Consider the following 22,423-nt stretch of genomic DNA (forward strand, 5'->3'; position numbering starts at 1 on the left):
TCCTAGTTACAGTAGGCAGAGCAGATTTAGATGCTCACATTTTGCTAATTGTTAAGTCAATGCTTCATTTATCTAGCAAACCCCTTTGCCACTCATGGGAATCCACAAATACAAAAAAAATGCATCTGAACATCCATATTTAAACATAGAATAAAGAGGGTGTGGTCTCCCAGCTCTTGTAGTTTACACTATGTAGGGTAATCAAAAAGAACAAAACTTTGGTGCAAACTTTTTTGACATCCTTCGTATTTTTTTTAAGATGCATGCACATATTAATCTCACCAACTACCTTTTCCAGTTTGATCTGTACAAAAATGCTTTATATAGACCAGTGACTTCACAGTGCTGCATTGGGTGCATGAGCTCCAAGGCATTAAATGAATATATTTTACTTATTAAACAGAAAATTAAAAAAAAAATGTGCTATGGTAATCTCTGCTGTTTGCAGCATACTTCAACCTACAGCCATTGAGTTCTTTTTCATAGTTTATTCTAATAGTATGATTTCATTTCATTGATGTGCTGCTATATGAGATTCAAAATCAGTTCAATAACCTTAAAAAAAATACCATTAACTAAATATTATATTGATTTGCATTGAAGAGGTGTCAATTGATCTTTCACTAAATTCTATAAATATTTCCTCCTAGGTCAGTGCTCTGTGTTATCAGAGCTGAGCATTATAACATTTGATGGAAATAATATTGCACTATATAATGCTGCACCATATATATTGGTCAGACTTCCAAAAGAAACTATTGTTTCTCATATAGAAAAATGCCCCCCAAGCTTGGTAAGTTGTGACAATATGTTTATTAAGATCAGTCAATCTTTATGTAGATGAAAATGTGTATTTATTTATTACAGGTATACATTGTTGCTTTTCTTGTAGTAACACTTGCTTTTGGGGAATGCAACCTATTGATTGGTCTTTTTTTCATTGATTGGAAAAATCTTATAATCATTCAGTACATACAGTATATGGGTTTTATCAGGACAACAACAATGCAAAAAACTTGAAAAATATTCAGAAATCTTATTTAATGGGGGGCATAAAACTTAACAAATTCTAATTATTGGGGCACTCTTGAGGCTCAATTTTTGCTGATAAATTAATTTAAATTGTATTACTTTGTAATACAATTACATCAAAATAAATGGCAATAGTGGCATAAGTCCATTGAGTGGCAGCAGTAAAGGGCAACATGATCCCCTCTGTTGCTACCAATATTTGTCCCAGAAAACCCCTTAAGGGTTCAAACCCACTTGCCGGATCTGCAGCGAGTGTCCTTGCTGCGTTTTTGCAGCGAGACTCGCTGCAGATCCCAGCTCTATACTTTCATTAGCAGAGAAACTCGCAGCAGGGATGTACATCCCTGCTGCGATTTTGTCTGCAGCCCGCCCCATTAACCCCCTAGCCGCCGGACATTATACATTACCGGGTCCCCATTCCTGCTTGCTTCGGGGCTCCCGGTGTCTTCACGGCCCGCCCGTGCCGGGAGCCGCCGAAGCAAGCAGGAGCGGGGACCTGGTAATGTATATCCTGCCCGCCCCCCTGCAGCCCCAATCGCCCCCGGCCGCATGATTGCCCCCTGCAGCCCCGGCCGTACGATAGCCCCTGGCCGCACGATCGTTCCCCGCAGCCCCGATCGCCCCCCGCAGCCCCCGGCCGGGGGCTGCAGGGGGCGATCGTGCGGCCGGGGGCGATCATGCGGCCGGGGGCTGCGGGGGGCGATCATGCGGCTGGGGGCGATCGGGGCTGCAGGGGGGGCGGGCAGGATATACATTACCAGGTCCCCGCTCCTGCTTGCTTCGGCGGCTCCCGGCATGTTCCGCCCGGCCAATGAGTGCGCTGCCCCGCCGCAGCGCACTGATTGGCCGGGCGGGCCGTGAAGACACCGGGAGCCCCGAAGCAAGCAGGAATGGGGACCCGGTAATGTATAATGTCCGGCGGCTAGGGGGTTAATGGGGCGCACTGCAGACAAAATCGTAGCAGGGATGTACATCCCTGCTGCGAGTTTCTCTGCTAATGAAAGTATAGGGCTGGGATCTGCAGCGAGTCTCGCTGCAAAAGCGCAGCAAGGAGACTCGCTGCTGAACTGCCAAGTGGGTTTGTAGCCTTAAGATTACATATAACATATGCATAACATATTCACAATAACTATATTAGGAGTATAGGAGTAATATATACTCCTCCATTCAGTGTGCTTACATACATTCCTGTTTAGAAGATCCCTGGCTATTATAACTTTAATGTATATTTTTTGTGTAAAGTAGCTCTAACCTATATTTTTATACTTTTGTTTTCTAGAGTGTAAACTCTATACGAAAGTTGGTAAGTAATCATTTCAACCATTACAAAATATGACTTAATACAATGACAATCACTTTCCACTCCTTTATATCTGCCATCAGTTGTATCACTTCTGGTCTCTATCTAACACAAACACACACACACAAGCCAACTTTATGCAAACCCATTTAACCTTAGTACGTTGTACGTTCATCAGAGTGTATGTTCATAGGAGTGTGAAAAAAGAAAAGTCCCCAGAGGAAATCCTTGCAAACAACAGAAGTTCGTAAGTGTAGACCCAAAACCTTAGTGTTGCAAGGCAACAGTGCTGTTGTCCATTTAAATAGGTGGGCTACGATTATACATGTTTGTGCTTATTACCAGTTGCACCAGTTCCAGTATGGTTAATAGAGGGCATCATGATTGGAGATACCCCTTTCTGTTCTTCACATGCCTTTATAAGGCTTATAGACAGGGTTTTCTAGATGAAATGACCAGTTTAAACATTAAAAGTATTCAGTGTATGGCACATCCAAATGTGTTGGTACTATGGGGGGGACACATATTGCCCACCTTCTATGTTTTAGATATTTCTTTATCACAATATTCCTTTCATTGATATTGACTGTGTTTCTTTTTTAATTTATTTATAGGTTGCAGCTGGAGGTACTTCAGGGTTATGTTTTAAAAAGCTCAATGTGACAACAGCAAATTTCCAAGTGCTTATAAATCGTTTGGACCGAAGGGTGAGCTTTATTTTAATAAATTTCTAATAACTAATAATTCTATTTATGGAAGCTAAGACCTTCCAGACATGTACATAAAAAGATGAAGACAGGGGAGTGAAAAACCTGACCCTCGATTCAAGTCCCAGAAAGCATCTTTAGAGTACATAGCTTCTCAATAAACAATTGTTCAATATTGCACTATATTGAAATAGGCTATGTTTACACAACGTCAAAAATACAGAAAAGGCGGCTGATTTTGATAAAAAATGTAACTGACTGCAATGGAAATGCATTGAAGTCAATGGGAAGACGGAAGTCCGATGCACACAATGCATTGAATAACGGACGTTTTTACCGCAGACGTCAAAATAATGAACACGATCGTTATTTTTGGATGTCTTTTGCAAACAGCGGACTTTTTTTATTGGCTGTTCACACACAGTTTTTCTTCTTCCACTGTTCTTTCTCCGTTTTTACTATTAAATTCAATGGACTTTTCAATTAAGCCACACCCAAACTTCAATCAGTAATCCAAACTAGAATAATGTACAAACACCAGTCATTGCACTAAGGGGAGGCCAGGCTGCTAAATAACGTCATTTTAAACGGAGCTGAAAAAAACGTTGTGTGAACATAGCCATATACAGAACCACATTGAACCTATAATTCACACTTGATCTATGGCATTAGATGGTCCTTTAGTCACTGAGAATAATAATGTTAAAAAAGACCTTGAAACTCAACTTGGTTTTTTGATGACTGATATTTTTATGTTGTTACTTTTGTTGTTTCAGGTAGAAGTGAATTCAATACTTCAACCCTTACCTTTTTCAAAGCAAGGTCTATGTATTCAAGATACTGGAGCAATGTATGTCATTAACACACCAGCCGGCATCAGCATTAAATGGACTCATGTTACTGGCATTATAGATATTCAGTATGGCCTTCATTCTAACCAGTCCACCAAAACCGAAGGCCTTTGTGGTAAGCAGTACCTGGAGGAATCCATGCACCCTCAAACAGCATTACACAGAGACTGCACACAACTGATAGGCCAACGTTCAGTAGAAAGCAACAAAACAGGACATCTATGCAGTATAGAAAATGAGATCAGTATAGTAAATGAGATCCTGCTATTATGTGTGTGTCATAGGTACATCACATCTGTACTGTACACGGGATGTTTACATCTCAAATCTGAAATTATGATTTAGAAAGTATGTAGTAGAATCCAGCATGCACCCAACTGAAATAGTACTCATATTTAATAAACATATTTACGTAACACAGTTTACAACCTCATCCCTAGATAATACATGTGATTTTGGATATTAAATATTACACAGACAACTGACAATAATGCTGCCACAAGATATCAAATGATAATACCAAATTAACTATGTTATTGATGTGTGACAAGCTGATGCTAAAATGAAGGATTCTGTGCTTGTGCATAGATACAAGTACAGTTAGGGCCAGAAATATTTGGACAGTGACACAAGTTTTGTTATTTTAGCTGTTTACAAAAACATGTTCAGAAATACAATTATATATACACTCACCGGCCACTTTATTAGTTACATCTGTCCAACTGCACGTTACTACTTAATTTCTAATCAGCCAATCACATGGCGGCATCTCCATGGTCAAGACAATCTCCTGCAGTTCAAACCGAGCATCAGTATGGGGAAGAAAGGTGATTTGAGTGCCTTTGAACGTGGCATGGTTGTTGGTGCCAGAAGGGCTGGTCTGAGTATTTCAGAAACTGCTGATCTACTGGGATTTTCACGCACAACCATCTCTAGGGTTTACAGAGAATGGTCCGAAAAAGAAAAAACATCCAGTGAGCGGCAGTTCTGTGGGCTTAAATGCCTTGTTGATGCCAGAGGTCAGAGGAGAATGGGCAGACTGGTTCGAGCTGATAGAAAGGCAACAGTGACTCAAATAGCCAACCGTTACAACCAAGGTAGGCAGAAGAGCATCTCTGAACGCACAGTACGTCCAACTTTGAGGCAGATAGGCTACAGCAGCAGAAGACCACACCGGGTGCCACTCCTTTCAGCTAAGAACAGGAAACTGAGGCTACAATTTGCACAAGCTCATCGAAATTGGACAGTAGAAGATTGGAAAAACGTTGCCTGGTCTGACGAGTCTCGATTTCTGCTGCGACATTCGGATGGTAGGGTCAGAATTTGGCGTTAACAACATGAAAGCATGGATCCATCCTGCCTTGTATCAACGGTTCAGGCTGGTGGTGGTGGTGTCATGGTGTGGGGAATATTTTCTTGGCACTCTTTGGGCCCCTTGGTACCAATTGAGCATCGTTGCAACACCACAGCCTACCTGAGTATTGTTGCTGACCATGTCCATCCGTTTATGACCACAATGTACCCAACATCTGATGGCTACTTTCAGCAGGATAATGCGCCATGTCATAAAGCTAGAATCATCTCAGACTGGTTTCTTGAACATGACAATGAGTTCACTGTACTCAAATGGCCTCCACAGTCACCAGATCTCAATCCAATAGAGCATCTTTGGGATGTGGTGGAACGGGAGATTCGCATCATGGATGTGCAGCCGACAAATCTGCGGCAACTGTGTGATGCCATCATGTCAATATGGACCAAAATCTCTGAGGAATGCTTCCAGCACCTTGTTGAATCTACTGTATGCCACAAAGAATTGAGGCAGTTCTGAAGGCAAAAGGGGGTCCAACCCGTTTCTAGCATGGTGTACCAAATAAAGTGGCCGGTGAGTGTATAATATGGGCTGAAAGTGCACACTCCCAGCTGCAATATGAGAGTTTCCACATCCAAATCGGAGAAAGGGTTTAGGAATCATAGCTCAGTAATGCATAGCCTCCTCTTTTTCAAGGGACCAAAAGTAATTGGGCAATGGACTCTAAGGGCTGCAATTAACTCTGAAGGCGTCTCCCTCGTTAACCTGTAATCAATGAAGTAGTTAAAAGGTCTGGGGTTGATTCCAGGTGTGTAGTTTTGCATTTGGAAGCTGTTGCTGTGACCAGACAACATGCGGTCAAAGGAACTCTCAATTGAGGTGAAGCAGAAGAACATCCTGAGGCTAAAAAAAAAGAAAAAATCCATCAGAGAGATAGCGGACATGCTTGGAGTAGCAAAATCAACAGTCGGGTACATTCTGAGAAAAAAGGAATTGACTGGTGAGCTTGGGAACTCAAAAAGGCCTGGGTGTCCACGGGAGACAACAGTGGTGGATGATCGCCGCATACTTTCTTTGGTGAAGAAGAACCCGTTCACAACATCAACTGAAGTCCAGAACACTCTAAGGGTATATTCACACGAACGGGCTTGCAGCAAGATTCTCGCTGCGAGCCCGGCAGGTCCTGGCAGTTCCCATACACTACATACTTATACCGCCCTTAACCCCTTCTGCTCCCGCCCGGCTCCCCCGCTGTAAGCATACTTTACCTGTCCTTGCTGCACGGGTCCGGCGTCCTGCTCTCCCGCCCGGCCAATCAGTGGCTGCGGCTGGGCAACACACTAATTGGCCGGACGGGAGAGCAGGACGCCGGACCCGTGCAGCAAGGAGAGGTAATGTATGCTTACAGTGGGGAAGCCGGGCGGGAGCAGAAGGGGTTAAGGGCGGTATAATTACATACTCGCTGCGGTCGTTTAGACCGCAGCAAGTATATAGTGTATGGGAACTGCCAGGACCTGCCCGTTCGTGTGAATATACCCTCAGGGAAGTAGGTGTATCTGTCTCTAAGTCAACAGTAAAGAGAAGACTCCATGAAAGTAAATACAAAGGGTTCACATCTAGATGCAAACCATTCATCAATTCCAAAAATAGACAGGCCAGAGTTAAATTTGCCAAAAAACACCTCAAGAAGCCATCTCAGTTCTGGAAAAGTATTTTATGGACAGATGAGACAAAGATCAACCTGTACCAGAATGATGGGAAGAAAAAAGTTTGGAGAAGAAAGGGAACGGCACATGATCCAAGGCACACCACATCCTCTGTAAAACATGGTGGAGGCAACGTGATGGCATGGGCATGCATGGCTTTCAATGGCACTGGGTCACTTGTGTTTATTGATGACATAACAGCAGACAAGAGTAGCCGGATGAATTCTGAAGTGTACCGGGATATACTTTCAGCCCAGATTCAGCCAAATGCTGCAAAGTTGATCGGACGGCGCTTCATAGTACAGATGGATAATGACCCCAAGCATACAGCCAAAGCTACCCAGGAGTTCATGAGTGCAAAAAAGTGGAACATTCTGCAATGGCCAAGTCAATCACCAGATCTTAACCCAATTGAGCATGCATTTCACTTGCTCAAATCCAGACTTAAGACGGAAAGACCCACAAACAAGCAAGACCTGAAGGCTGCGGCTGTAAAGGCCTGGCAAAGCATTAAGAAGGAGGAAATCCAGCGTTTGGTGATGTCCATGGGTTCCAGACGTAAGGCAGTGTTTGCCTCCAAAGGATTCGCAACAAAATATTGGAAAAAAAACTATTTTGTTTGGGTTATGTTTATTTGTCCAATTACTTTTGAGCTCCTAAAATGTGGAGTGTTTGTGAAGAAATGTGTACAATTCCTACATTTTCTATCAGATATTTTTGTTCAACCCTTCAAATTAAACGCTAGAATCTGCACTTGAATTCTGTTGTAGTGGTTTCATTTCAAATCCAATGTGGTGGCATGCAGAGCCCAACTCGTGAAAATTGTGTCACTGTCCAAATATTTCTGGCCCTAAATGTATATGCTGACAATAGAGAGATTGGTCGAAAACAAAATATGGGCATTGTCTGCTGATCACATCGTTTATAACTTTTAATTCCCAGAGACAGCCCCCTCAAATATGCACCCTAAAAATAAATGTGCATACATGGTATCATCAAACTAAGGCTGCCCCTGTTCCTAAACCAGACATGTTAAAAACTGCAGAGCACAAAAATTTTATAATGTTTGTCTTACTTTACTAGATACTGTATGTTTTCCCATTATCACAGTAATAAATCACAACAATATTACTTCCGTAGTGCTTTATAGACTTTGCTTTATGAATATTAAGTATTCTTTGTAAGGAATATCGAAAAGTTTTTTTCCTAATGTCATGCCTGTTCTAGGAATATGCAATGGGGATCCAAGTGATGATTTAAAGATGCAAAACAGAACAATAATAACAAACAAAGAGGATATAGAAGCATTTATTAAAAGTTGGGAAATTGAGAAATCTGTTGATGTTACCACCAGACGTCCAGTGAGAAACTGCACAGAAGATAACTGCACTTACTGCTTGGAATTACTGAACAGAAAAGTATTTGTGCCATGTCATAGGAAGGTAAGTAACCACATATGTGTGGCTTGATCTTTATAAGTGGCCATGGGTAAAACAGGCAATTCTTTCAAATATGTGATCAAGAATGTGCTCCAAAGCATATTTTTTCATGTTTTATCCAGGCATGACATGGAAGACTGTACCGGCAGAGCACACATCCAGTAAATCAGTGTAATGCATGGGCATTCTTTATAAAAAAAAAAGTATAGTTTTTTTTAATGTAAAAAAACAAAACAAAAACTACCCAAATTTGGATTTGTACTGACATGTTGAATAAATGTAGTACATCAATTATGGTATTGTCCCACATATTTGTACAACTGCTTTTTATTTTCAACCTATATTTGTGTCCTACATTATATGGTAAAGAAAGGACTTTTGTGCAAAAGACTAAGTTTGTGCAAAAATGTGTGACCTTTTTCCAATGTACACCCTAGTCACCTAATGGGTGGGCAGGGGTGTGTGATAAAGCAGGTAGGAGGCATGCACACCTGCTCCAGAGCTGAGGTAGTATCCTGTGTCCGCCATGCAGCAGCCACAGATCCGCCGGATTTACTAAGAGGCGTGCATGGGGCTTTATTTAAAACTGGCATATGGGCAGGGGCGTAGCTAGGATTCACGGGGCCCCATAGCAAAAATTTGTAAGGGTCCCCCCCCCCCTCTCTCTGTCTTCTGCTTGTTAACTCTTTTTTGTGTTGCAGCATGTAAGTAAACATTGGGTCACTTACTCACTGCAGTACATAAGGGGTTAAGCAAAAGGACACACGCTCTTACCTTCTCCCCGGGCCCCCCTCCTGCATGGGCCCCATAGCAACTGCCTACCCTGCCTCTATGGTAGCTATGCCACTGCATATGGGTACACCACTTTTGATAAATTCTCCCCAATGGGCCTTAGAAGGTGTGGAGCAAGGACATTGAAGCTGATAATTGAAATTGAGGGGGTCGGGAAGAGGTTACACGTTATGTTATGTAGAATACTTTGGATTGCTAAAGTTCAGTTTATTATATCATTTAATTTGTAGGTCTCTCCACAAGATTTCTGTGAGAAGATGTGGATCAACAGTACATACTTTTTAAATTATGAATGTGATGCCCTTTCTGCATATGTAGCTCTATGCAGTAAGCACAATATCTGCATTAGATGGAGAACACAAGATTACTGCTGTAAGTTATATGATGTCATTACATTTTTTAAAATATTTTCTTGCTTTTTGATAAATACCCACAACTGTTTACTATATAAGGGATGTATGCAGTGATGTAGGCAGTATTTTACTCTTGGAGTATACCAGGTACAACTTCATTTGACAGATTTTGAAGGGGTTGTCCAGCGAAATTTTTCTTTCTTGTAAATCAACTGGTGTCAGAAAGTGACATAGATTTGTAATTAAAGGGGTTATTCAGCGCTACAAAAACATGGCCACTTTTCCCCTACTGTTGTCTCCAGTTTGCGTGGGGTTTTGAAACTCCGTTCCATTGAAGTAAATGGAGCTTAATTGCAAACCGCACCTGAACTGGAGACAAGAGAGGGGGAAAAGTGGCCATGTTTTTGTAGCGCTGGATAACCCCTTTAACTTCTATTTTAAAATCTCAAGTCTTCCAATACTTAAAAGCTACTATATGTCATGCAGGAAGTGGTGTTTTATTTACATTCAGACACAGTGCTCTCTGCTGTATAGAGGTAAGACGGCACTCTGCTGTAGTGGTGGTGCTCGTGGCAGGCACTGGTCCCAGCAAGCAATAAAGGAAAGTCCGACACTTACTAAGTTCTTTTGTGTGCTTTATTGTGGTATTCACATCATACAGGTCCAAAGTAGGTGATGAAGGCCACAGGCCAAAACTCCGTGTCCTCCTACTTTTGTACCTGTATGATGTGAATACCACAATAAAGCACACAAAAGAACTTGGTGAGTGTCGGGACTTTCCTTTATTACAGTGCTCTCTGCTGACATCTCTGTCCATGTCAGGAACTGTACAGAGCAGTAGCAAATCCCATAGAAAACCTCTTCTACTCTGGACAGTTCCTGTCTCGGACAGAGATGTCTACAGAGAGCACTGTGTCAGACTGAAAAGAAAACAACATTTCCTGCAGGACATACAGCAGCTGATAAGTATGGGAAGACTTGGGATGTTTAAATAGAAGTAAATTACAAATCTATATAACTTTCTGACACCAGTTGATGTGAAAGAAAAATGTTTTCGCTGGGCAACACCTCTTTGGCAGTCAGTAGTCACCAAACTGATGAGGTTGTTAACAAATACAATGGTTCATCATTGTTACTAACTAAACTAAGGTGGGAATTTGCTGAGCATATACGAATGGAAGTGTCCATCAAATTGTCAGAAATATTTGTGCAGCTTCATTGCTTAAAAGTGTGCAGCTTTTTGTTTCTTTAGAAATCCCAATTAATGTTAAAGTATTTTTTTGCCAATAAGGATCCTTTTCAGGCAATTTTCACTCTAAGTAAAAAATGGGTAAAGGCACTTGCTTTTTGTTAAAAAAAAGTCCTTTATTACATTATTTATATACATCATTTGTATACAGTGTATTAAGTGACGGATGACTTTTGAGACGGATGTCAAATAATGTTCATGACAATTATTTTCGGACTTGCAAACAGCGGACGTTATTTTTTAGTTATTCACAGTTTTTTTTTTCACCATCCTTTTACTATTACATTTAATGGACTTTTCAATTAAAGACACATCCAAAGGGCAATCAGTGCACCTAATGGTGCGTTTATACAGGCAGATTTATCTGACAGATCTTTGAAGCCCAAACCAGGAACAGACTATAAAACAGGGATCAGGTCATAAAGGAAAAACTGTAGAAATATGTAGAAGACGGCACTTCCGTGGCGGTGGTGCTCGAGGTGAGAAAAATGTTCAGATATTAGGAAGAGCCCGGCACTCACCAAGTAGATTATGCTTCTTTATTGTAGTGTAGCAAACATATGGTACAAGGACGCGTTTCGGCCAAGCATGGCCTTCATCAGCTTAGGGGTGTACACCCCTAAGCTGATGAAGGCCATGCTTGGCCGAAACGCGTCCTTGTACCATATGTTTGCTACACTACAATAAAGAAGCATAATCTACTTGGTGAGTGCCGGGCTCTTCCTATAAAGGAAAAACTGGGATCTATCCTCTTTTCAAATCCATTCCTGGCTTTGGCTTCCAAAATCTGTCAGATAAATCTGTCTGTGTAAACGCAGCCTAAGGGTCCATTTACACAGAAAGATTATCTGACAGATTATTTGCCAAAGATTTGAAGCCAAAGCCAAGACAGACAATAAACAGAGATCAGGTCATAAAGGAAAGCCTGAGATTTCTCCTCTTTTCAAATCCATTCCTGGCTTTTAAAATCTTTGGCAGATAATCTGTCAGATAATCTTTCTGTGTAAGTGGACCCTAAACTAGAATAATGTACCAACAGCCGTCACTGTTCTTATGGGCAGCCAAACCGCAAAATAACGGTCATTTTGGACTCAAAATGACAGAGGTAATTTTAAAAAGTTATAAATGGACAAGAAAAACAATTGTGGGTACATAGCCTCAAGGAGCTATTACACTAAACGATTATCAACAGCATCTAGCCGATATTGGCCATTACGGCCATGATGGCCGATAATCGTCTGGTGTAATAGACAACAAAGATGAACGATGTTGGCTGATCGCTGTCTGTTGTTGTCTTTCAACATGTTGAAAGACAAATGACTAAAATAGCAATGATCTACTGACGTCGTTCCGTGGAATAAGAGCGGCGGCAGCAGACTGCTGCTATCTTCTATGGGGTGCCCGGACGATCTAGCGATCATCCGGGCAGCCCCCCGCAGCTCCCCGCGGCCCCCCCTTCACTTACCCGCTGACAGCATTTGTTTGCTCCTCTCCATCCCCCTGTGTAATAGGGGCTTTATACTCCAACTTTTTTTTAAATGTTGCAATTTGTTGTACAGTGTGACTTCAACTTGGAGCACACTTTTGGTCAGCAGGGAGATTCAATCTCTTGTTACTTTAACCTATTTAAGCATCTACTTACATTCAACCGATTCACTAAACATTGTGGGACTGTTTGCTAAATGTGTTGCTTGTAAATACATTACTTACAGGCATAAGAGTGTCTGTACAAAAGAGGCACATGATAGATCCCCCCTACTACAATTGATAAACTTACCTGAAAGAGTGATGCCAGAGAGCTATGCTGCATTCCCAGGCAGTTAACAGTAATAAAGTCCCATACAAAGACTCCCACATACATAACTCTTTCCGAGCAGGGCAGTGTCCACCTCTTCTATTAGCAGCGGCACCTCTGCTTGAATTGGCTCTAATATCTTTTAAAAGGCAGGTTTGCATGATTTGGATAGTTTTAAATAAAATTAAATCAAGAAAGTAGGCTAACAATTTTTGGCATTGCTTTCCTATTCAATTGTTTATTAGTGTCTATGTGGTTCACATATTATACAGATTCTACTGTAACGATAGTAGTATTATTTTCATATAACATACAGTTAGAGGGGCACTCCAGTGAAAATCTCATTTCACACTGCACTGTGTTGTGTAATAGAGATATCCTCATGCTGTTCTTTATATGTATGTGCAGCTTTGCCATGTCCAGACGGTAAGGAATACAAAGCTTGTGTCCAACCATGTGCTGCGAAGACCTGCTTAAATAAATGGTATTATGAAGAGTCCCCCTGTTCCTACTTAAGAGAAGATTGTGTGTGCAAAAAAGGAACCATTCTTCACAGAACAGATTCTGAGCTATGCATTCCCGAAGAAAAATGTGGTATGTATTTTAAATTGCAAGAATGTTATATTTCTGTCTTGATACATCTATATTTCTATCTTGATACCCCTTAATGGCAAGAAAATGTAATTTTTTTTCTCTTTTTAGTTTTTTTCTCTCTTTTTAGTTTTTACCTAAGTTCTTATTTTTTGCAACACAAATTGTACTTTGCAATGTTAGACTTCATTTTTCTATGAATATCTGTGTGTGTGGGGACTTTAACTGTGTGAGAACATGACATAATTTATTAAGTCGGACAATTCGGATGGGTCTATGGAGCTATTTAAGACATAATTTTTTGTGCCATGATCTTTTGGTTTTTTAATTTATGCCATTTACTGTGTTAGAAAATGTGATAATTTAAGTCAGGCGATTCCACACACATTGATAGCAAATAATTGTATTTATTTTTATTTCTAAAATGGGAAAAGGGGGTGATTTAAAATTTTTATATGAAGAGGAATTTATTATATTAATGAAAAAACTTTTTTTTTTTTTTTTTTAAACACTAATTTGTAGTCCCCCCCAGGGAACTCCTATGAGCAATGCACTGATTGCTTATAGGGATCAATACAGTACATATGTACTGCACTGATCTATGTATTCTGGACTTGATTACGAGGGGCTGCTGGAGCCTCTAGTAATTGATTGCCGAGCCAGGTTCCGCACCATTACGTTGCTGAGGCTTGGCACGGTAAGTATAACAGGTCAGCTTCTCGCAGTTGTGTCTTAAGAAACAATCTGTGGAAATCTGTTGGTGTAATAAGGGCTCTTAGTAAATCCGGTAGGGTGATTGGGGCTGTTTTGAATTGATTTACTAAGTTGCAATAAGATGCTGTATAATGCTATTGTTTATATAAATATGCAAAATTTAGCTTTCCATTATGTGGCTAATCTTTGGTGAAGACCATATTTCAGCTTTTGTCTTTGTTTAAAGTGTGATCTATGAAACTATGGCTTGCTGAACTAGGTCTTTAAGAAGTTTACTGGGTAGTAGCCCTGACCTAAACCCCATTGATCCTCTTTTAGATGAATTAAGACATCAAATGTAAGCCATTTTTTACTGCCATGCACAAAACGTTTGTGAAGATGCTGAGAGTGGGGTTGTAATATTTTCAAGAGAATAACATAATGATGACACGGTGCAGTTTCCTACCTTTGTTATGTTACAAACATATACACCAGTTTGGACAGTGACATCTAGGTGAGGACAGTTTTTGTGATTTTTTTTTTAAACTAGTGCCAGAAAGTTAAACAGATTAAACAGAAACTTCTTAAAAAAAAACAAACAAAAAAAAAAACTCCTCACATGGACAGAGGTGGCAACAGAGAGCATCTAATCAAACTAGAAAGAAAACTCTACTTCCTGCAGGGCATACAGCAGCTGTAAAGTACTGTAAGCACACTGTTTTGTTGATTTTTAATTATTCTGACCTGCCGCACCCATGCAATCTGTGGCTGCTCAGGTGCCTCTTGTAGTTAGAAGTGCTGATATGCCATTCTGTTTTAATAATGATGTTTACAATTAATGTAACAGAAAACTGATGAAAAATATAGAAAAAATAATAAATAGATGTTAAATAATAAAAGTTAACTATATCTAGTAGGATGTATCTATAGCTATATCTATAGGTATATTTATTAGTCTAATATTAATATTCAAAAAATCACACTCATTGAGTATCTCAGCTTTTTTTCATTTTTGTTTACATAGAGAAACATCTTACTGTTACTTAATGTTACTACGGTATTTTCTGTATTCATCACTTAGCTTGTACTGATAATGAAGGGCGCCCCCATTCACCTGGAGAGATCTGGCATTCATCAGCCAATAAATGCTGCCTGTCAAAGTGTTTGGCGAATGGAACTGTGGTGTCCATAGCACCTGACTGCAGCCACCAACCAGAGCCAGTCTGTAATCGGGAGGGTGAGGTGCTTATCCATGTCATTGAAGAAGGGGCTTGCTGTCCAAAAAAAGTGTGTGGTATGTAAGTCCACGAAACTACATATTTTTTTTACTTTGGTATGTTTTACAGTATTTAACTTTAGTCTCTTTGCTGTATATTAAAATGTTTTGGATTATGTCAAGCCTTACATGGTAAGCCTTATTAGAGTGATTTTAATCCTTGAAGGGGTTGGCCAATTTATAGTAAAATAGCTCACTTGCAACAGCCCCCTGTATACCTCAAAGAGATAATCTCAGACTCCCCTCCTCCAGGCTGTGCCGCCCTACTCTGTGGTGTTTCTGTCCATAAAATGGCCATCATGGAGGAGCATGTGACCATGCCCCCCCCCAGTGTCCACCACTGAGTCTGTATATGTCAATGGAGGACACAGGGGGCGGAGCATGGTCCCATGCTCCTCCATGTCGGCCATCTTATGGACAGAAATAAAACAGAGCAGGGCAGCCCAGCCTGGAGGAGGGGAGTCTGATTTTACCTAAATGAGGTACACAGGGAGCTGCTGTCAGTATATACATTGAGTACAGTGACTAATACTTTGTACTGACCTATTTTACTATAAAGTGGCCTACCTTTTTAAAGTGTACCTGTCATATATAAAAAAAACAAAAAACTTTTGATATGTCAGAGAGACATAACACAAGTATTTATTGGTCAGGGTCTGAGTGTTCAGACTGCTAACGATCAGTAAAATGCTGCTACATAGATTTACATAGGGAGTCTGTCTTGGTCACGTGACACAGAGGCGGCATAGAATGCGCTGGGTGTGTATTTCTCCTGGCTTGTTCTCTAGATCAGTGGCAGTGTGAACACTTTGGGGGAGATTTATTTTAGGCTATGTTCACACTGTGTATGAGTCCGGCTGTAGTGCAAACCGCGAATATACGCACGTAGTTTTGAGGTTGATGCGTTCACTTGAAAGTATACGATATACGCCCGCACAATGCACACTACGTATGAGCTTACGGCCGGATCGTATGCGGCGCCGTGAAAAATGAACAAGACCATTGTTTGAGGACAGAAATGTTCCAACTCACGGCCGTGGATTTCCATGCGGTCCCGTACAAAGTACTTATTTCAGCCAAATTTAATCCACTTGCAGACAAGACCAGATTTTAGCACAGGTTAGACAAGAGGACTCTTGCTGTTTCTCCTACATCTGTGGTAAGTTGATTCTCAGACTCTTACAAATCTTACACCATTGCTCACAGGGATTATGCACTCCACTGTGAAGGTGTCTATTGTTTATACTAGCTGTAATATGTAGACAAACACAATATAACTGGTGTGCTTCTGTGCAGTATAGCGCCAATAGAAAAGAATTTATTAAGTAAAGTGCTAGTAGCAGTGGCAAGGCAGGGGACACGGCATTGGGTGAAGGGGCATGACCTCCGTGTGCACCAAATTTACACACAGGTGTAAATCCAGTGTAGCGCCACATGGGTAATTACAGATCTTGAAGAATGCCCCCCACTGCTCCACATTGTGCATTTGCAGAAGCGGAACAGAATAATGTATCACTTACATTGTTCTGTGCAGCTGATTCTGAGATATCCTCCTGAATAACATGGACAATAAGTAGTCCTCTCCATTATTTGCATGAGCCCAGTAGTCCTAGATATTCATTAGAAGAAGAAAACTCAGCTGCTGATTGGCAGTTATCTATCCATGCTGTGTATAGGCAGTCACCTGTCAATCAGCAGCTGGAGGGGGGGAGGGGGTGTGGCAAGATTCCTATTCTCCTGCATATTAGGAGAATGGCTGATGTAAGTGATGTAAGTAATACACAGATCTGTTCAGCCAAATTTAACTTGATTTTTTGATCCAAAAGGTTCTGTGAGTTTTATTGGGCTGGGCGAAGATTTCCAAGAAAATGACCTCTTTCAGATCACTTCGAAACAAGCTAGGGAAGCGTAACTGTACTACGGGTGTATGTTCGCGGTTCGTACGCATCCGGCCACATGTCGATTTTTCCCACGCCCGTAGTTTCAGCCGCACATGTACGGCGGCGTATGAAATGCGGCCGGACTCATACGCAGTGTAAACATAGCCTATGGCTGGGTTCACACTACGTATATTTCAGTCAGTCCTCATATTGCAACCAAAACCAGGAGTGGATTAAAAACACAGAAAGGCTCTGATCACACAATGTTGAAATTGAGTGGATGGCTGCCATATAACGGTAAATAACTGCCATTATTTTAATATAAAAGCCGTTGTTTTAAAATAACAGCAAATATTTGCCATTAAATGGCGGCCATCCACTCAATTTCAACATTGTGTGAACAGAGCCTTTCTGTGTTTTTAATCCACTCCTGGTTTTGGTTGCAATATGAGGACCACAATACTGACTGAAATATACGTAGTGTGAACCCAGCCTATTAAGGTGTAAAATATAGACTGGTGTAAACTGTCCACAGCAACCAATCACAGCTCAGCTGAAAGCTGAGCGTTGATTGGTTGCTGTGGGCAGTTTGTACAAGTTTAAATTTTACACCCTTTGATAAATCTCCCCCTTTGACCCCAGCCAATCAAAACTTTTGAAATATGCTTATAAATACATCCATGTAGCAAACTTACCTCATTTTTCTGATATACCAGTTACTGACCACCAGTGTGCTCTAAAAGCGGTGGACCACTGCTTTTAGAGCAGAGTGGTGGTTAATAACCTAGACAACAAGCTCTCAACAAGGGGATGAAACAGGAGAAGGAGGCAAGTTTGCTTTAATAAATGTATTTGCAAAAATATTTAACTTTGTAAACCCTATAATTTTAACTATATACATGGATCCTATACTTTTCTTCATTGTTTATATATTGCAAACAATTTACCTTATGTCAGGCAGTATCATCCAATAATAAGCCTATGGCAAAAAAATGATTGTACACTATTTTGTATATATATTTGCTGTAGTTTAGACTTTATTTTAACCTTTTTACAGACTGTAATACAACGTTATGTGAAAAAGCTGTAAAATGTAAAAGCGGAGAGAGATTGGTTGCTGAATACAGCCCAGTGACCTGCTGCCCACACCTGCATTGTGGTAAGTATGTTAGGTAAAACATTGAGGGTGCCTTCACACATCGGCTCCACAGCGGATTTCACGCTGCGAACTCGCAGCGAAATCCGCTGATGATCCCATGCCTTTTCATCTCAATGAGAATGCATACTCGCAGCGGGATTGACATCCTGCTCCGTGTATGTAAGTTAACCCCATGGCGGATGGAGCATACATTACCTGCTCCGCGCTGCGGCTTGCTTCAGGGGTTTCCGGCATCTGCTCGTCCCGCTCAGCCAATCAGTGCGTTGCCCCGCCTCAGCCACTGATTGGCCGAGCGGGACGTTCCGCCGAGAACCCCTGAAGCAAGCCAGATTGTGGAGCAGGTAATGTATGATCCATCCGCCCTGGGGTTAACTTACATACACACAGCGGGATGTCGAGCACTGGATCTGCAGCGGATTTCGCAGCGAATTTGCAGCGTGAAATCCGCTGCGGATCCACTGTGTGTGAAGGCACCCTGAAGGAAATGTGAGTAATTGTTACAAATTGTACATTGGGTATGTGTCATTATTTCTTTTATCATCTACAGTATATTTAATTTTTTTGTATATTATAGAAGCCAACTAAATAAACTATTAGGCAAACCGTATACGTTGGGGAAAATTTGTGCCTTTATCCCGACATATGCCAGGTGCACTTTTGACAAATTTCCCTCCCCCATATGTTCATTTAAGAAAAAACACCCTTTTATTACAGTATCAGTGGACAGTGTCAAGAAGGAGGAGCGTATTGGCCTATGTTGCCATCGCTTCATTCACTACAGTATCCCGGCATGGCTACCACACAGTGAATAGAGCTTTCATTTGTTTCCAGGTCTGTTCACTGTGTAAATCCAGCTGCTGTCGCTCTGCTGAATAGCTGATCAATGGCATGCCTATCCTGAGGATAAGCCATCAATATGTATGCCTTGAAAACCCCTTCACATGGAAAGGATCAAAGATAGTTCTGTCAACTGTATGTCACTATACACCATACTATACCATACTATACAAAAAAAAAAATCTATTTTTTTTTTACAGTCTGTGACCCATCTGCTTGTCCAGCAGTAACATACCCAGAATGCAGACAAGACCAGATTTTAGCACAGGTTAGACAAGAGGACTCTTGCTGTTTCTCCTACATCTGTGGTAAGTTGATTCTCAGACTCTTACAAATCTTACACCATTGCTCACAGGGATTATGCACTCCACTGTGAAGGTGTCTATTGTTTATACTAGCTGTAATATGTAGGCAAACACAATATAACTGGTGTGCTTCTGTGCAGTATAGCGCCAATAGAAAAAAATGTATTAAGTAAAGTGCTAGTAGCAGTGGCAAGGCAGGGGACACGGCATTGGGTGAAGGGGTATGACCTCCGTGTGCACCAAATTTACACACAGGTGTAAATCCAGTGTAGCGCCACATGGGTAATTACAGATCTTGAAGAATGCCCCCCACTGCTCCACATTGTGCATTTGCAGAAGCGGAACAGAATAATGTATCACTTACATTGTTCTGTGCAGCTGATTCTGAGATATCCTCCTGAATAACATGGACAATAAGTAGTCTTCTCCATTATTTGCATGAGCCCAGTAGTCCTAGATATTCATTAGAAGAAGAAAACTCAGCTGCTGATTAGCAGTTATCTGTCCATGCTGTGTATAGGCAGTCACCTGTCAATCAGCAGCTGGAGGGGGGGAGGGGGTGTGGCAAGATTCCTATTCTCCTGCATATTAGGAGAATGGCTGATGTAAGTGTTGTAAGTAATACACAGATCTGTTCAGCATTTCTGTCACTAGTTTATGCTGCCCTCATTTAAGACAGTATAAACCTACTGACATGTTCCCTTCAAAAGATCTATGGGATTAGATAACAGAAACACTGCACTTATTTGGTAAGATAGTACACATGCAATAATAATAGTTTATTTTATACTTGTAGTTTGTGAATCCTGTAGAGAACCTGCTCCGATTTGCACAGATAAAGAAATCCTTACAGTGGATTTGAATACTACTAACCAGTGCTGCCCTCAATACATTTGTGGTAAGATTTTTTGTGTTACTTTTTTAACTAATGCGTAAAAATAAATTTTTTAATCCTTGTTTTGTTCTTTGATCTAGTATGTGATGAAAAACTTTGCACTTCACCACAGCTGACGTGTCCTCCTGAGTTCCAATTAGTCAAAAAGACGTCGGATGGAAATTGCTGCCCAGACTGGTACTGTGGTTAGTATGGGCATCTGTATTTGGTTATTTATGATATAATATTGTGTATGTATACAGAAGTCATGATTTCTTTTCTTACAAGATTCATAATGGATATGATGAATGTCTTGATTTATTTGATCTGTTATAACTTATAATACATCTCCACATACCCCATTGACTTTATATAATAGCACATTATGAGAGTACAATACATGAGTAATAAAGTAATATTTGAAGCGATTTTAAATAACAATTGTACATTCCGGTACAATGGCTGATCAAATACCTTGCCTAGCAATAGCTACTTTTAATGGCTGGAGGTCTAACATAATTTTCCAATAAAACCTCAGAAAAAAAGAAAATTACATAGCATTGTTACAAAAGACAGACTTTATATGAAATAAGACACTACCAGTAGTTTCACACTTTTTCCACATCCAGAATGGAGGGGAGTCTCAATAGTCACAGCAGAACACATACCCTTTATATTACAGGATGCCATAGGTGACAATGTATGCCATACATATTTATTCAAGTAATTTTTGTAGGGACTACCACCACTCATAACTAAGCATCTGGAAACAGTTCACTCTTTCATGGGCAGTTTAATAATGATAGGTGGTGACTAGTGTTGAGCGGCCCTGTCAAAATGTTCAGGTTTGGCAAGGTTATCCCAACCTGAACGCTTGGCGTTTTATTCCCTGTGGCTGCAGAAGTTGGATGCCACCCTAGATCTACCAGTAAAACACGGATACGACCTAAGGCCAGGTCCACACACAGTAAAAGCAAAATACAGCTGTATAGTAAGAAATAAATCTAACTTTTTTTTTTAACCCCTAGACGACCCAGGACGTAGAGTTATGTCATGGAAGTCTGTCACCAGACGACCTTGGATGTAACTCTACGTCCCGGGTGTTTCTCCGGCTATGAAGCGCGCTCCGGAGCGGAGCACGCTTCACAGCAGGTGGGGGCTGGCTGCAATCATCAGCCGGGACCTCACCGGTAATGACACGCTGCAGCGATCGCGCAGCCGCGTGTCATTAACCCCTTATTGGGGGTTAAAACGGACCGCCGGAGGTCTCTCACCTTCCTCCATGCGGTCCGATCGGCGATCTGCTGCACTAAGCCTGCACAGGCAGGCTCAATGAGCAGATCGCCGATAACACTGATCAATGCTATGCCTATGGCATAGCAATGATCAGTGTATAAATCAAAGTATTGAATGTAAAAGTCCCTCAAAGGGACTTCAAATGTGTAAAAAAAAAAAAGTTAAAAACACTATTACACTACCCCAAAACCCCTCCCCCAATAAAAGTTGAAATCACCCCCCTTTCCCATTATATAAATAAAACATATAAAAATATATAAATAACTAAACATATAATATACCGTAGCGTGCGTAATTGTCCGATCTATTAAAATATAATAAGCGTCATTGCGAACGGTAAACGGCGTAGACGAAAAGAGGGAAAAAATGCACGGATTACCCATTTTATGTTACATTATATATATATATATATATATATATATGTATATATATAAAAAATCATAAAAAGTGATCAAAAAGTCCGATCTTCACAAATATGGTATTAATAAAAACTAGAGGTCATGGCGGAAAAAATGACGCCCCATACAGCCCCATAGGGGAAAAAATTAAACCGTTATAAGCGTCACAATAGGCCCATTATATTATTAACTAATTGCCAAAAAAAAAGGATTTAATAAAAAAAATATATATAACATTAGAGAATCTGTGTAACCTGCATATGGTTGTGTTAGGGCTGACCTATAGAGTAATAGTATCATGTCGCTTTTACCATATAGTGCATTACGCAGACACAGGAACCCCCCAAACGTTACCATATTGCATTCTTTTTTACGATTTCACCTATTTATATCTTCATAAATAATATATTTGGGATTCCGTCATACATGTTATGGTGAAATGAAAGACGCCATTACAAAGTTCAACTATTCCTGTAACAAACAAGCCATTACATGGCCTGTAGATAGAAAAATGAAAGTGCTGGAGCTCTTAGAAGGGGAGGAGGGAAAAACAAAAGCGCAATGATCAAAATTTGCGC

General features: G+C 40.7%; 1 protein-coding gene across 1 annotated transcript in view; it reads left to right on the forward strand.

Moving 5' to 3' along the window:
• The window catches only part of OTOGL (otogelin like), a 150,556-nt gene that overhangs the window by 108,085 nt on the left and 20,048 nt on the right, over positions 1-22,423 (forward strand). Inside the window, exons 38-49 of the mRNA XM_069957158.1 lie at positions 651-793; positions 2,312-2,335; positions 2,947-3,039; positions 3,816-4,005; positions 8,136-8,350; positions 9,370-9,511; positions 12,945-13,130; positions 14,902-15,114; positions 18,034-18,135; positions 19,173-19,280; positions 20,074-20,175; positions 20,253-20,357. Of these exons, the coding sequence (XP_069813259.1) occupies positions 651-793; positions 2,312-2,335; positions 2,947-3,039; positions 3,816-4,005; positions 8,136-8,350; positions 9,370-9,511; positions 12,945-13,130; positions 14,902-15,114; positions 18,034-18,135; positions 19,173-19,280; positions 20,074-20,175; positions 20,253-20,357 (1,623 nt within the window). The remainder of the gene's footprint in view (positions 1-650; positions 794-2,311; positions 2,336-2,946; positions 3,040-3,815; positions 4,006-8,135; positions 8,351-9,369; positions 9,512-12,944; positions 13,131-14,901; positions 15,115-18,033; positions 18,136-19,172; positions 19,281-20,073; positions 20,176-20,252; positions 20,358-22,423) is intronic.

This window comes from Dendropsophus ebraccatus, chromosome 1 (assembly GCF_027789765.1).
Source record: "Dendropsophus ebraccatus isolate aDenEbr1 chromosome 1, aDenEbr1.pat, whole genome shotgun sequence".
In the NCBI taxonomy this organism is placed as follows: domain Eukaryota; kingdom Metazoa; phylum Chordata; class Amphibia; order Anura; family Hylidae; genus Dendropsophus; species Dendropsophus ebraccatus.